Below are 16,354 nucleotides of genomic sequence, written 5' to 3'. Positions count from 1 at the left end.
GTGTCCCCCACAAATTCAAAGCTGGCTTCATCCCTGATGATAAATAATAAAAGATATTCGAGAGAGTGAGATTAAGACCCAATGCAATTGTCTACCCCATATTACTTGTAGTTTGGACAGATAACTGTAAGAGGGCCATTGTATGTCCCAATTATCTCGGTAGGTAATCGAGTAGCCCAAGACTTGCTCAAGCATATAAGTCCCTTTAGTAGCCCTCTCAAAATTGCATGCCAAGAGGTTTGGGACAGCAACAAAAAATGATTTACACATATGCAAAGTACAAAACTATTTTACACTTTGTTAAAGTTATTTTCCTTGATCAACTGAAAACATTTTTAGATTGACCAGTATTTTATGCTGCACCAAACACTTAAAAATAGAAAAAACTTTTTTCAAAAAATATTTTACACCAAAACAAATGGAGCCAAAATACCCCAATAAAATAATATAGAAAAAAGTCTACATACCCCCCTACCACCCAATAGAACAATAGGAGGTTTAAGAGTACTTATTGGGGTGCTTAGGCCTGTTCGTTTCAACAGAATATTTTGAAATGGAGCCCAAACACATTCAGTGATAATTTGAAGAGGGTATGTAAACATTTTTCCATAATATAAATATAAAAAAAGGTGAAAAAAAAAATGGTACTTCAGCCCCAAAAGAACAAAAGGAGGTTTTGGAGTTCACGGTTTGTCCCAGCAAATAGAAAAAGGGCAAGAGATTGTTACCACATTCTCCATTGTCCTTGTTCATTCTTCCTGAAGCCTTGAAATAGAATGATCATATTATTTCCTATACAAATCAGAATGTGCCAGAAAACTGGTGTAAACTTCCCCTATCCAGCAAACCTTTTACGAAGAGCATTCCATGAGAAAAACTATCAATCAAAGCTAACCAAAATGATAGGACAGACAACTAAATAAGAACAGAAGGCTTGAGAATATATTCAAATTAGTATCAAGTTGGAATATATATATATATACTACCATTACTATATTACAACCTCAAATATCTTGCAACTCATACAACAAATGTACAATGCAGTTAAATCAAATCTTGTCTCGACGCAAAACTTGGGTTTCGATCTGCAACCACGATCAAGATGTTCTGTGTGCACTTGTGCTAGCCGAATCCGCAACAAATCCAAATTTACCTAAAACACCCAAAAATAAGAATAATGACTTCAAGTTGATGAATCATTTATAATTTTATACTAATCCAATACCTGGCATTAGCAGTCTCTTATTTGTTTCTACACTTCCCTCTAAGTAAATCTATTTTTCATGGAAAAGGAAAAAAAGAAGAAAGGAAAACAAATAACAAATTTTTGAATCTTCCACCATTTAGCACTAATCACAAACATATTATTGATTTTTTTTTTTTTTCCAGCAAGGACTGCAACATTTAATGAAGAAATTTGTCAGAAAGGGAATTATTATATATTCACGAATAAAATTCATTTATTTGAATTGTTTCCATAAGACAATCTGAAATACTCCAGGAGTTTTTGCCACATTCGTAATTCAGTGATCAAAGGAGATAAACGATATAATTAGCTACATGCCAAAGTCAAAGCCACCATTGTCTGCTGAACAGGAGTAAGGAGTTCCATCTGTTATGTCATTTGCACTTCTGATGTCTTAAATACACTTTCTTTCTTTTTTTTATGAGTAATGTCCTAAATACACTCTTCCCAGCTAAACAAAAAAGTAAAACTTAGAGGACGATTCTAACCATGCAGAAATCAATGAGGAAAATATAAAGAGGACAAGTATGATGGCCCATCTAAATATTAAAGGAGAAAAATCTTGTCAGAAAGGAAAGCACTAGATTCTGAAGAATATTAAGCCACTTTTTAATGTTTGAGTTACTCGACAACTAAAATTAGGAAGAAAAAAAAAAGGATAAGAAAGCATCAAAAGATGTCAATTTTTTTTTTTTTTTTTTCAGTTGCTAATACTTCCACCCACTATTAGATAAAGGGGTGGGAAAGTTGCAGGAAAGTAGACATATATGGCCACCTGTTGCACCTTGAATTGACTTTGATGCTATGCAGTCATATTCTAATTAAATCTATTTCCTGCACTTTTCACAACCACAATTTAGCAAATAAAAGAATCAAGCTTCCATTTCATTTTAGCAACCAAAAAATTAAAGACAGCAGGTACAACTAGGGACTGGGTCAAAAATTGTAACAAACTTGTTGCTATCATAGAGGAAATTGAGTCATGATTAGAATGTCATACATTCAACACATGCTGTATTACATTATTGTTTAAAACTATAAAGTCGACCAGTTTTGTGTAAAGGGTAACATAGGATTGAGAGGAGATAGCAACACACCTCATCGCCTTTGTTGAGTTGAAGTTTACAAAGAGTGCAATATATGAGAGAGTAATTCTCTAGCAACTCTCCTTGCTTACATATGGGGCACCAAATCTTCTCGCTTACCTACCATCAACATCCAAAATTATAATCAATTGCTCTTCTTTCTTTTTTTTCCTTTTTTTTTTTTTTTTTCCTTTTTGGAAAAAAAAGAAAAGGAGGATAGGTGAAGGGCATTGTTAAAGAAACTATTTTAAAGCATCTTTGCAATGTTGCATGCACAGAAAACACATGACACATGTTTTGATAGAATATGGGAAACCAAAGCAGCAGATTGATATAAAGCAAGAAAGGTGACTTCAGAATAGCCTCAGAGTTCTTGAGCTATGGCTGTCCTGACAAAGTAAAGGGCATGGGAATGGCTTTAACGATGCTTAAGAATTAACAGACAAAATCGGACTAGAGTTGCAAGGGTTTCTGTAAGGTTGAGCTGCATGGGTATTGCTTGATTCACAACCAATGATGAAGAATAAGGATAAAGAAAGAACAGTGGGAAGAAAAAAAAAAAAAAAAAAAAAAGGCTAGGCCTTCAATATTTGGCAAAAAATATAAAACCTCAATCTCCACTAAATAAACCCTAATTTCACTATTGTACAAGAGGAATTCTATTAATAGTAAATAAAATTTAATTCAAAACTGAAAACCTTCCAAAAACAAAACCAGTTGATTTAGAAATCTGTAGGACTCTATTTGACCACTGAAGAAAAGCTAGCTCAGATATGTGTGATAGACAAACCTGACCCGTACAACACATATGTAAGAAACTTGGAAACTACTAGAAACACAGAACAAGATTGATCATAAAAATGGCCCTAATGGACTTGTAATTATTGTATAGGGAATTATAAAAAACTCAAGAGACTTTTGAACATGGATATACGACCAAGAAACAATTATTGTATATGGAATTATATGTAAATTTTATGGATACACAAAGACATACATATATGGATACATAAATATATTAAAACTTTTGTATATCATCCACGCTTGTGTAGAAAAATTCATCTATACAATCCTCATAAAAGTGGCTGTTGTACCTGCGCATCGTTGAGCTGCATATGCTCATAAACTGCACGGGCCAAGTATTCATCTTCTTCATCTTCCCATGTTTCAATATATCTATCAGGTTCTGCAAGCAGTAACATCTATGCTCACAAAGATGGGTTGACCATTTAAGCCCCAAGATGACATATGTACATCGATATAAACATGTACAGGTTAAACACCAACCTTATCCAAAAAATAAATAAACTTATGAACAAAAGTAAAGGTTAAACACCAATTTTGGTCCCTGAAACTTGCATGAAGTCCATCAAATATATAGAATGTTGCAATTGAATACTCCTATCAACCAACTGTAACGAAAATCACTGCCAAGCAACTTATGCTGACATGGCATACACCATCTAGACAATTATCCCTATGGCATATTCATAGATCTTTAAATTTTGCTTTCAACTAAATTAATAACAAAAACAAAACTGTCTCTCTCCCCCCCAAACCTCCAAGCCCTAACCCTAAAAAACCCTTCTCCCTCTTCCTATTTCATGCTTATGAGCTCATTCACAGCCCCAAAACCATGGCCGTGTCCACTGCTTGTGCCACCAAATCAATGGACATCCCAAATCCGGTGCCAGTATCAAAGTTGGACATAAAGAAAATTATAATTTTCTCGTAGAAGTTATTGTGGGTTTTTTGTCATTTTTGTTGGTTTATGGACATGATGAAGCTTGCATATCATTAATTGTAACTAGGCTTGGTGATTCTTTGGCAGTTTTTGGTTTGGATAATAAAGCAGGGAATAGAACTGAAAATGAGTTCTTTAGTGGCTGTGGTTCCTTCATTCTTTGGTGCCACAAATTCGGTGCAATTGACAAGTTGGAAGCCCTGAATGGCAGGAGTGAGTTGGAGGTGGATTGGCATTAGTATTAAGGGTGGTTTGGGAAGGAGAAGAAAAAAAGAAATTTTATATTATTTAATTCAAAGCAAAAAAATAAAAAATTATGAATCTTTGTTGACATAGACATGGACAATTGTCCCAATGGCATATTCCATGTCAACAAAAATGACTTTGCAGCAAGTGCTGTCACGTTTGGTTGAGAGGACTTGCATCATTTTAGATATTTGAAGGACATTGCTTCTTTTTAAATTTGAGCATGAATCGCTTCTAATCACTACTCTGAGAATAGTTGCATCTATACAGAAGCTTTTTTGCCATACTTCATTTCACGTCATAGCATCTTTCCTTTGTTTAATTGGATATTTTGGAGATATTCATCAGGAATCAATGGAGAAACCATGTTTCACCTTTTCTAGTTGGTTCTGCCGTAAGATCCTCATAAAAGATCCTTTGCATTTCTAACAATATTTCTTCACATTCGCCTTCATGAGCATTATGAAGGCCATCATATTCCCATAACACATCATTGGCCTCGGGGGAAGAAGTTGGAAACTTCAAACAACCATTCAATGATGAGTCCTTAATCTTTTTGAGTTCATCAGAAACTATGTCATGAAAAGTAGATTTGATTAAGTCCTGCAAAAGGGAGAAAAAATAAAAAGGGGGAATGAATAGGTGCTGGGATATAAAAACTGATTTCAGAGAAAATGGTAATCTGGAAGGAAGAGAAATATAGGAAATCTGGAAACAAGGTCATTCATGAAAGAAGAAAATAATTACATTTCATTCACACATGTGAGCCACTCTTTCTCTTACTTCTTTTTGATAAGGCTATATATTTATATACTGCCCCTTGGGGGGGGGGGGGGGGGCAAGAGAAAGAGAGGGTGTAAATGCTATTACTTGAACTTGGAAAAATGTTAGTGTATTTTGGCCTACAATATATACACACACATCAATCTCTCTCTCTCTCTCTGTCTCTGTCTCTCTCTCTCTCTCTAGGCTGAAATACACTAACATCTATCCAAGTTTAGGTCAGTGACATTTATACCCCTTGTGGTTTAAAGTCAGTCCATTTAATACTTGAACTATGGCTATTTGGGCAATAGGGCCTTCTATTATAATTCTATCCAGATTGATAATGGAATCTGACCATATGACATGCACTTAATCATTTTATCTCTATTTGAAAAATTCTTAACATTATTTCTAGAGTAAATTACTCTTTCTCCCAAAAACTACTATCTTATTCTAAGTACAGCATCAAACTTTCAATCATTATAACCTGCCCCCTAGTTTCAAGTTTCAGTTTCAATATGTCCCCTTGTCGAAATCTGGCTTTAATTTGGACAGAAAAACCTTCACATGTATGACATATGCAACTTGGGGGGTATGAAATAATGAAATTGCCCTAAGAAAACTGGGACATATATGGTGAAATGAACCGTTTTCTTTTGGGGTTTTTGTTTTTCTTTAACTTGCCTGGGGAAACAACTCTTTTTGAAAATGGTTTGGTGGGTCAGGTTGCTTTCGGTGCTCGACACATCAAAGCTTCGTCATCGTGCTTGTCGAGCAAATCTCTTTCAGTGAACTTTCAGTAAACATAGGAAACAAAGAAAAAAAGGGACATGAAGATTGTGCTGGTGATACCAAAAAGAGCCCTACTATGAGCCCTTCTAATAGTCAACATGTTAATGGTAACATGCATCTCCATCACCCACTCAATCCACTTACTCCTAAAGCGCACTTCGCATTCTCTTTCATCTCCCAAACTATACCCCAATTCCTGTCGCTGCACCCTCAGGTTCTCCTCCTCCTCCTACCTCCAACACCCTCCACAAGTACACCCCCTTACATTCCTTCACTCTCTCACTCTTGCTCTTCCTCTCAGTTCCATCAACGGCAGCTACTACTGCCATGTATGAACACATCAAAGCCAACCCTCTTCCCCAAGAATTTGACTTCCCATAATTAGATGTGGTTGAAGCCAAACACATGGGCTCCAGGATCCACGCCCTCTAGAAGAACCTTGAATATGTTGTTTTATTTTTTCTTAGATCTTTTAAAGTATTTTGGGTCATGGCTTTCTAAAGATTTTGTTTGTTTGGAGCTTTTTGTTGATGTGTTATAATTTTTATTTTCTTTTATTGGAGGACATTTAGGTACTGATACAATGTGTGACAATTATAAATAATATATGAGCAGGAAGAGAATCCTAATTCTGGCATTCTCTTCTCAAACTCTTTTTCTTCTATCTTTTTCTTTTCTCCATTATTCCAATTTGGTATCAGAGCAAACGGAATCCTTGCAAACAATCCAAGAAAACACAGAAACTGTGTTGTACAGTTGCTGACATCAGCGTAGAACCAAATCTATGTTCTTCGATGATTGTCAGTCGCGGCTCCCGGTTTACCATCATATGAGCTTTTATATTTGGCGTGTTTTGTCAAGCACAACTAGCAAGTGGAGGAAATTTGTGCCCTGTCAAGCGCAAACCAGCAAGCAGTGGGGATTTGTTGAATCGATTGACCGGCAAGCGGAAAAGTAAGATTTGGGTCATTTTTTGATGAATCGGTTGTTAAAGATAGTATTTTTTCGGTTCTTCGGCGATTTTTGGATGTTTTCTGAGTGTTTTTTGAGGAAACCCAATGTTCAATGGAGGAAGTGTCATCTCTAGTGACTGTGTGCGGAGGTTCAGATCAGAGAGAAAAATGACAGGTCGTTTTTGGGTGTGATGGCAAACAGCAGGTCATATGGCAGTGTCCAAAACAGCATGTCATTTAGTGCTGACATAGCTATAATGAGGAGAGCCATTATAGTGGCAGTTATCTAGTTCGTTTTTAGATTTTTGGAAAGGAACCCCTTCCTTCACTAAGGGAGGTCTTGAATATGTCCAAAACGAGGAGAGCCATCATAGCACAATGCTCCATTCTATTTCATAGGAATAATCTGCTCTAGTTAGTGCATCTCCACGTAATTCGAAAGTTGATTACTAGGGTTGGGATGGTGGCAAGGGAACACATGCCACCTTAGACGACAAGGACAATTATTTTGTGAACATTATAATAGGTCTCAACATACTTGGAAACTTGTTGGATACTTCATGGTCGTCCCATGAGAGGTCAAGGGGGTCATTCCGGAGGTGGAACCAGGTCTCGTGCCAATCATACTTCTATAGTAGATTTGACTGTTTGCAAACCTGATTCTAGTTCTACTTCTGCTGATATTGATATCTTTAGCAAGGAAGAGGTAGACACACCTTGTCGGCTTATGTCTTGACTGTAAAAATTCGTTTCTACATCCTCTGGCTTTGCTTATACAGGTAATTTAGCCATTACTCTAAATGCATCCTCCAACATTTACTAAGAAGTGTTGAAGAGGGGAAGGGAGAAAAATATATTTTCAAAATCTGATTCAGGAGACAACCAACACAATAAGCATAAAATATCTAGCCCTTTCCAACTATCTTATGAGTCTAACTCGAACAAACTCTCTCTCTTTTTTCTTTTCTTTTTTTTCTTTTTTTCTTTTTTTCTTTTTTATCTTTTTGATGACTATGACATTTGTATGAAGAGGAAAAAAAGGGTGAAACTGAAGTATAGGTTTAAATGCAACACCTTATCTCCATTCCTGCTTAAGTACCTGTCAAGTCAATAAACTGCTTCGAATGAAAATCTAGTTAAGATGCATCAACTAACTAAACTCTCCAGTTGCAAGCATAGTATTTGAAGACCTGCCATTTATCATAGTCACTTAAAAGTGTCATCCACCAACCTGGATCTCTAAACTATACACCTACCTCAACTTCATACTTCAAATACAAACAATGACTTGTTCTCTTTTATAGAATAAAAAAACACACTTCTTCCGGCGGGTGGAACAAATTCCAATGCCTCAACTTGATCTAGCCACTAACACTCAACCACAACCCACCAAAATCACTCAAAAGAAAATGCATACAAGAAAGGCCCTTCAAGCCAATAACATCCCATGAACCACTTTGCATAACAAGAATATCATCTTGATAACAGTTAAACTCCAAAACCACTATTATAACAAAATGAATATGCTGAAAGATCCAAGTGAATGGCTCAATTAAATTTGCACATCAAATCTAACTCCCCATGAGGCATTTCTAATATCAACGTTATTAAGGACCATTGCTTATGTACTTCCACAGGTAGAGCCAAACCCATGGAGTTCTGTTAATGCTTTTGTGTGAGAAACCCAAATCTATAGAGCTTTAGACAACTAAATGATGATGAACTATACACCCAACACCAATAAGCTAGATTCCCAGCGTATAGTTCCCATCAGAGCAAGAGAATTTCAATGGACTAGTGAGTCTCCAGCATTAATGTAGAAAGAAAATTATAAGAATTAGAGGTTTCTGATGAGGTGAAGGGCGGTGAACTAAATAAGTTGGACTAAAGGAACAATCTCAATTCTTCACCAATACACTTCATGAGGCTTCTCTTCCTCTATAAAAGTGGTAAACACATCCCACGAAAGCATTGACAAATTGGTTGAGGATGCCAATATGCAGAAACCATATACTCCGGTCTAGTACTAAGTTATCAGCAACTTGGCCTACAATACAGGCATCTGAAAGCATATTATACTTGATAGTTTGGACCTAAATAGCAAGTAAGCATTTTCCCAACCCAGAATTTAATAAACCAAATTAAACCAACAGATAGATTCGATTTTTAATTCAGCATAATGCATTAAAAAATAAGCATTTGCGGTCTATTTGGGTTTGCAATTTCAAAACACGCAATTAAAAAGTAACAATTTTAAATTATTCGATCTGAAAATGCAATTTTTAAAAACGCTGTTAAACATTTGGTAAAATTTCAGTTTAACCTTTAAAATTCACTAGCATCCGATTGGAAAACGCAGACTAATTACATTTTAAAATCAGAATTTTTTTGAAATGCATTCCCAAACCATGATTTTGTTTAAAATAGCACTTTTGGTATGCAAAATCACAGTGCCAAACAAACTCTAAGAACAACAATCACTCTGCAAAATCTAGAATCGATTTAACAAAAAGAGATAACAGTTAGATGGATCACAAATTCAAGACCAACATAGGAAAAATAATAATTAAAAAGAAAAAGGGTTCTGACCGTTTGGTTCTGGCTGTGATTGAGAGAATGAAAAGCAGTGTTAGAGGGCAACCTCAATTTCCAAAGCAAGCGGGTTCGATCCTCTCGGACCCTTTTGTAACAGTTCTCTCTGAGCTACATTTTCCCATCAAATTTCTCACATCAGAGATTGTAAAACAGCTATGGAACTAATAATAATAATAATAATTTTTAAAAATTAAAAAATGGAACAAACGGACCTTGTGTTTCCAGAAGTCGTGATTATTGAAGTGATGGCGGGTTTTAAGAGAAGGCCTTTTTGAGCTTCCATCATCCTCCGCTTCCCTCGTCTCCTTTCTCTCCATGCAAAATACGGAAGGACAACTACATGCGAGACACAGAGGGAAGGTCGTAAAGCGTAATGAATGTGGTATTTGTGTCCCGAAAGGGCACGGGTCGGATCGGGGGTATTGAGTATTTCGGAACCCATCAAAATTAGAACCGCAACCCGGTTATAGTAAATAATATCCGCGGTCTCGGGTTTTGCGGGACGGGGGCTAGGCGGGGCGGGTAATGCGGGTATTATGTGCTTTGACATTTTTGTGACAAAAGGAGGCCGAGAGAGATAAATAGAGAGAGAGAATGAAAGAGAGAGATTCAGAGAAACCTGAGCGGCGCAAGGTGACCGTAGAAGAAGGCTGAGCGGCAAGCAAGGACCAATCAAAGGTTCGGGTCGGGTTATATGTGCATCAATCTATGGGTTTATACATGCTTGTAAGCCACTATTATAGGGAAGGAGCCATTGATGCGGTGGATAAATATTTCTTTCTTCTTTTAGTCCACTTACAAAAATCATTTCATCATTTGTGTCTTGTATGTTGCGAAGGAATTACAATCCTCTCCATTTCATTTGAATTGAAAAATATCTCGTTAGTTATAGTGAAGTATTTTTGTCTTCTTAAAAAGTAAAAAGACAAAAATATTCCTCCACTATAATTAACTGAATCTTATCCGGTTCATTTAAATTGGAAAAGATCATATTCCGTTGCGAAGAGATCTCTCTTGTACTTCATTGCCATGATGAAAAGAAACAGTTGAGAACATGAGAAATGGTAGGTTAAGTATATATATATATAATTTACTTCTTTTGTCTAGCTAGTCCTTTAACCATACAATTGTTTACCCATATTATTTTAATTTGGACGGATAATTTTAAGAAGGCCATTGTATGTCTCAACTACCTGGGTAGGTATTCGAGTATCCCAAGACTTACTCGAGTAGATAAGTCCTTTTAGGAGTTCTCTCAAAATTGCATGCCTTGGTGTGGGAGAGTGACAAAAAATGATTTACGCAAATGCAAAGTGTAAACCATTTTACGTTTCGTTAAGGTTATTTTCCTTGATCAACTGAAAACATTTTTTAGATACGGGCATCTAAAAGTGGGTATGGTTCCATGGAAGGCATTGACAAATTGGTTGAGGACGCCAACATACAGAAACCATATACTCCGGTCTAGTACTAATTTATGAGCAACTTGGCCTACAATACAGGCATCTAAAAGCATATTATACTTGATAGTTTCGACCTAAATAGCAAGTAAGCATTTTTCTAACAATCATAGCTTATTCCAACCCAAAATTTAATTAAATAAGCCAAATTAAACAAATAGATAGATTCGATTTTTACTTCAGCATAATGCATTAAAAAACAAATCAAAACATAAGCATTTGCAATGTGTTTGGGTTTCCAATATCAAAACGCGCAATTAAAAAGTAACAATTTTAAATCGAGCAATTTGAAAATGCAGTTACACATTTGGTAAAATTACAGTTTGGCATTTAAACTCGTAATTTAGCCTTTAAAATTGTGTGTTCAGACTTACAATATTAGTTTCACAATACTCCCCCAGCACATATCTATCATTTTCAGTTATTTTTTTAACAAGAGAATTTGAACAAATGGCGTGATATTTTGTTTCGCTTAAATGTTTGCCTCTAGAGTTATGTGACGTCGTTTTTACTCAAATTAAATGATGTAAAATCTGATCCCTTGGTTACTTTTATAGGAGATGTGCTGGAGTTTTTTTTTTTTTTGACATGTCCACACAAGAGGGGGATGGGGATTCGAACTAGTCTTCTCTAGTTTATGAGGCGTGGTCTCCAGCCGATTGAGCTACCCCTTGGAGACATGTGGAGTTGTTACTACAACGCATAAGTCAGATCCATAATTAATATCTTGTCAATCCATTTGTTATTGCACTTTTGATGGTTATTGTTATATAATATTAATCATGTGTGTATTCAGGTTATTTAGAAAATTTGTAGTACTAGTATGTATTTAGGTTATTCAAAAAAAAAATTAAATTGCTGAAGTTGTTGTCTTGCTAAATTCCTGCCTTGCTGGTTTGAAAATTTTGGGTTTTGATTAATTCAATGAATGTTTGGATTTTTAGTTATTAGATTAATTATTAATATTAATATGTAGATGTCAATGTTATTGCACTTTTGATTCGTTATTGTTATATCAATCATGTGATTCATGTGTTATAATTTTTTTGAAGACATGAAGGATTGGAGTCGGAGACTTGAGGTTAATTCATTTTTGATGATATGGCAAATTAAATTTTGTAATTAAAAAACTCTTGACATTTTAATCAAATGAAGTTTCTTCACGTTGACTAATTAATGCAAGGGAGTAAAAATATATTAAACCTTTTTTTGTAGTGTGTATTCAGGTTATTGAGAAAATGCTGAAGTTGCTGAAATTCCTGCCTTGCTGCCTTGCAAGTTTGAAATTTTTGGGTTTTGATTACATGCTAGTTTGAAAATTTATTGTTTCTCTTTCATTTTGCAAATTGCTGCCTTTGCTGGTTTGAAAGTTTTTATGTTGCTGAAGTTGATGCCTTGTTGCCTTGCTGGTAGTCACAGGAAGATTCCTTAGAAATTTATGGGAAATTCAACTATAGCAAGTTATCTCCTACTGCAATGTTGAGTGCTTATTTTTGCTGCATGACATTTTCTATCTGATAATTTCTCTTCAAACTAATATATTTGCAGCATTGTGGTAGGGATGTATGGCCCAGATACAGAAGATTGTGCTTGGTTTACCTCTCCTCTTAAGGCAATCAAAGATTCAAAAGTTTCCACCATTCATGCCTACTTAATTTCTGCCTTGCTGTTGCTGGTTTGAAAATTTTAAGTTTTGATTAATTCAATGAATGTTTGGATTTTTAGTTATTAGATTAATTATTAATATGTAGATGTCAATGTATTGCACTTTTTATTTGTTATTGTTATATCAATGATGTGATTCATGTGTTATAATTTTTTTTGAAGACATGAAGGCTTGGAGTTGGGGATTTGAGGTTAATTCATTTTTAATGATATGATAAATTAAATTTTGTAATTAAATCATACCTCCCTTGACATTTTAATCAAATGAAGTTTATTGACATTGACTAAGTAATGCAAGAGAGAAAAAATATATTAAACCTTTTTTAGTGTGTATTTAGGTTATTGAGAAAATACTGAAGTTGCTGAAGTTCCTGCCTTACTGGTTTGAAATTTTTGGGTTTTGATTACAAGCTGGTTTGAAATTTTATTTTTTCTCTTTCATTTGCAAATTACCTTATTGGTTTGATAAATCTTGGGTTTTGATTACATGCTGGTTTGAAAATTTAATGTTTCTTTTATTTGAAAATTGCAGCCTTGTTGATTTGGAAATTTGTATGTTGCTGCCTTGGTGCTTCTGAACCTCAAAGCTGAAGGTTGCTGGTAGTGGCATTGATTGGAATTTTAACAGCTAAGTAAGCTTTTGAATAGTCAAATGACTCAAATCTTTTGTCAATCATATATTTAATTTTGCTTTTGTATCTTAATATTCATAAAAAGATGGTGCAACATTTTGCTAGAATTTGGAAGCATTGCCTTCTACAGTTCTGCCAGACTACTAGCGCCAATGTCTACTGTTCAGCCTTTTTTTTTTTTTTTTCCTACCAAAAGCTGCTTGTGAATTTCAAGATTTCATTTGTAAATTGAGCTTTTTATTTGTTGTCTTCACTTGTTTAGTAAAGACTATATTTCATTTGGAAAATGTAAAGTGATTATAGGTTTTTTTAAATTTGATTTGTAATTGCATATCAATATATCATAATGATGTTGCAAATATTCATTAGGTTTTTTTGTAATACTATTTCATATTTGATATGTTTTTTTTTTTTTTTTTTGGCATAATTTTGGAGTTGTAATTGTAAATGTTTGTCTTGTTAGTTGTAAGTTGTAATGTGGTTTTAGAGAATTTGATTAAAATAAGTTATATATATATGGGAAATTATATCAAAACATCTTGAGTAAGCACGTCAAAACTTTTTTGTTCCTAAGTGTTTTTTTTCGATAATTTATTCCCTAGGTCAATTGAAGGGCCAAGAAAATCCTTACTGTCAAATTTTTTTAACTATCGTTAGATTGGTTGAAACGTACCGTTTTGCCACATCAGCATAATAATTTTTTATTAATTTAATTTAAAAATTAAATAAAAATAAATAAAAATAAATAAAAAAAGAGCCACTCCTGGCCACCCCAACCATTATGGGGTGGCCTCTCAAGTCTCAGCCCTTGGCTGAGGTGGCTTCCGGCCACCCCTTCTATTTTCTTTAAAAAAAAATTTATTAATTTTATTTTGATTTTTAAATTAAATTAATAAAAAATTATTATGTGACGTGACAAAACGGTGCATTTCAACCAATCTAATGGCAGTTAAAAAAATTTGACGGTAAGGATTTTCTTGGCATTTCAATTGATGCAGGGAGTAAATTGTCAACAAAAAAAAAAAAAACTTGGGGACAAAAAATTTTTGGTGTGCTTACCCTTTTGATATAATTTATATATTAATTTTTGTTATCCATTCTTTTTATTAATTTTAATTTTTTAATTTAAAAAATATATTTTATACATTACTATTTGGGCGAGCCGAGTACCTGATAAGGGGCTCGGCTCATCTAAGAGTTGAGCTCGAGCTCAATTTCGCACAAGAAATTATTCTTGGTGAGCCGAGCCAAGCTGGTAATTCCAAACCCGTTACGAGCCGAGCTCGAGCTCATGAGCTATTTTCACAAACCGAGCTTGAGCAGCCCCAGCTCGTCCAAGCTCGGCTTGTTTATAGACCTAGTTTCCACCAACAAAATCCTCGAGATTACAACATGACTTGATAGCTCATCTTCATGGAACTCTAATCGAGTAGGTGTCTTTGAGAAGACTTAGCAACCAGTTCATCGTTGGGCTATTCGACTCGACAGTCTTAATCAACAATTGGGTTATTCGATTTCTTGACTCGGCTCTCACAGCCTCTCTCTTCGACGACGAAGAGCTCATGCCTGGAATGCCGCTATCTTGGAGAACCCCATTCTTGATAAAAATTAAAAATTAAAAATTAAAAAAAAAAAATCATTGTCCTTGATGTGAGATTGATGTTGGCCAAGATTGTAATACCCTGAAAAACAATTGTTTTTAAAGTGTTAAAGATTTCTTACTTAAACAGTTAATGTTTCCCTTAAAACAAGGCCTTAGACCAAAAGACCTAAACATTTTTCAAAGAACCCAACCCCTTAAAACTTTTGGAAGCAAAAACCTCAAAATCACCTCATTGGTCGAGCACGTTCTAGGGGACCACACGAGCGCCTGCTTTTGGTCGAGGTGTGAGCACTCGCTAGGGGACCACATGAGCATTCGTTGACCAGTCTTCAATCCATTGGGCAAAACCCAAACGTACGCCTGAACCTTTTTACCCATCGTGTAAATAGTACCCGACCACTCGCTCAACAATACACGAGCGCTCGCTGCCAAATTCTAAAAGCAATTTTAACCAATTCTCCACTTTTTCAAAACAAGGCACGCCTGCACCCTCTATGTAAGCCCTACTCTTTGACCCTCAGCCACCTTCAACCTCATAAAAACCTAACCCTAATGTGAGGAGAGACTTGGAGAAAGAAGGAAGAGAGTTTGGTGCCTTAGTTATCTTCTAAGGTGATTTCTTGACCCTTCCTTTATGCCTTTTTTATTGTTGTTACTATTTTCCTAGTATTATAAGTTTTAAAAATGCCTTGGCAAGTTCTTGCGCCCATTTTTCTTACAAAACCAAAACTGATTTCGAAAAGCTTTCAACTCACCCTTGTTTCCTTTAAAGTTACATGATAGTATGTTTTGTACTTGTGTGTGCCTATTTAGAGCCTAGAAAGAGATATACCAACCCATAGCTTTAGATAGAAGCCTAAATTTGGGAGTTTCTGGCTGAGCCTTAACTCTATGGCCTAACGTTCGCCCTCGCTTAGAGAACAAGGCAAACGCCCTCTAGCCCAAATATGTGGTACGAAGGTTTTTAGCAACCATTTTCGTTAGATAGAACATCGTAGAGTTCTCTAGTACTGCTTATAATGATGAGTCATGTTTTGTTATAGTAGGGATTCGTGATGTCAAAGGACTCTAACGAGCACACAAGGTAATTAAACACTTACAACACTTTCCTTAAAAACGTGTGATATGTCAGCTGACTGAGCACGCATATGATATGAGCATGCCTATATTTTTACAACTTGGTAACTACTTTAATAATTGGTTGATAAAATGCATTGTATGACATGATACAAGGGTACGTGCAGTATAATGGTCATGGGCTTACTATATAGACTTGATTCTATGGTCAAACTGTTTGTGAATGTGTTATATGGGCCTTAGATCCAATGGTTATTTCATGACCGGCACAGCCTTAACGGGCTGGTCATTACAGGTTGTACATCATTAGTAGCGTGGGCCACTCGAGGTCGGACTCGATCGGGCTGTTAGTGTTATGGACAGCAGCGTACAATGGTCGTGGCATTGGCATTGTATTATAGGTGCCTCAGGACAGCGCCAACTCTGTTGAGAAGGGTAATTGATGTGGTCTTTTTAAAGCAAAAATATATCAATAATAAATTATCACTCAC

The 16,354-nt window shown here is 35.4% G+C and overlaps 1 protein-coding gene across 1 annotated transcript; it reads right to left on the bottom strand.

Annotated features, from left to right (window-relative positions):
• Positions 1–846: 846 nt before the first annotated feature.
• Positions 847–9,859, bottom strand: LOC132168474 (uncharacterized). The gene is made up of 6 exons (XM_059579464.1): positions 9,639–9,859; positions 9,421–9,534; positions 4,696–4,924; positions 3,426–3,517; positions 2,344–2,451; positions 847–1,153 (listed from the first exon to the last, which is right to left on the bottom strand). The coding sequence occupies exons 1-6, from the start codon at positions 9,741–9,743 to the stop codon at positions 992–994; spliced, it is 810 nt and encodes a 269-aa protein (XP_059435447.1). The 5' UTR covers positions 9,744–9,859; the 3' UTR covers positions 847–991.
• Positions 9,860–16,354: the final 6,495 nt, after the last annotated feature.

The sequence above is a fragment of the Corylus avellana genome, chromosome ca2 (genome assembly GCF_901000735.1).
Source record: "Corylus avellana chromosome ca2, CavTom2PMs-1.0".
In the NCBI taxonomy this organism is placed as follows: domain Eukaryota; kingdom Viridiplantae; phylum Streptophyta; class Magnoliopsida; order Fagales; family Betulaceae; genus Corylus; species Corylus avellana.
The sequence above is the reverse complement of the archived record's forward strand: the minus strand, read 5'-3'. Positions and strand labels throughout refer to the sequence as shown.

Bases quoted from the DNA above. Each gene is read 5' to 3' on its own strand.
- LOC132168474 (XM_059579464.1), bottom strand. From the start codon at position 9,743: ATGGAGAGAAAGGAGACGAGGGAAGCGGAGGATGATGGAAGCTCAAAA. The intron at 9,535-9,638 runs GTCCGTTTGTTC...GGGAAAATGTAG, and splicing joins ACGACTTCTGGAAACACAAG to CTCAGAGAGAACTGTTACAA. The intron at 2,452-3,425 runs GTACAACAGCCA...TGTTGATGGTAG, and splicing joins TGCAGCTCAACGATGCGCAG to GTAAGCGAGAAGATTTGGTG.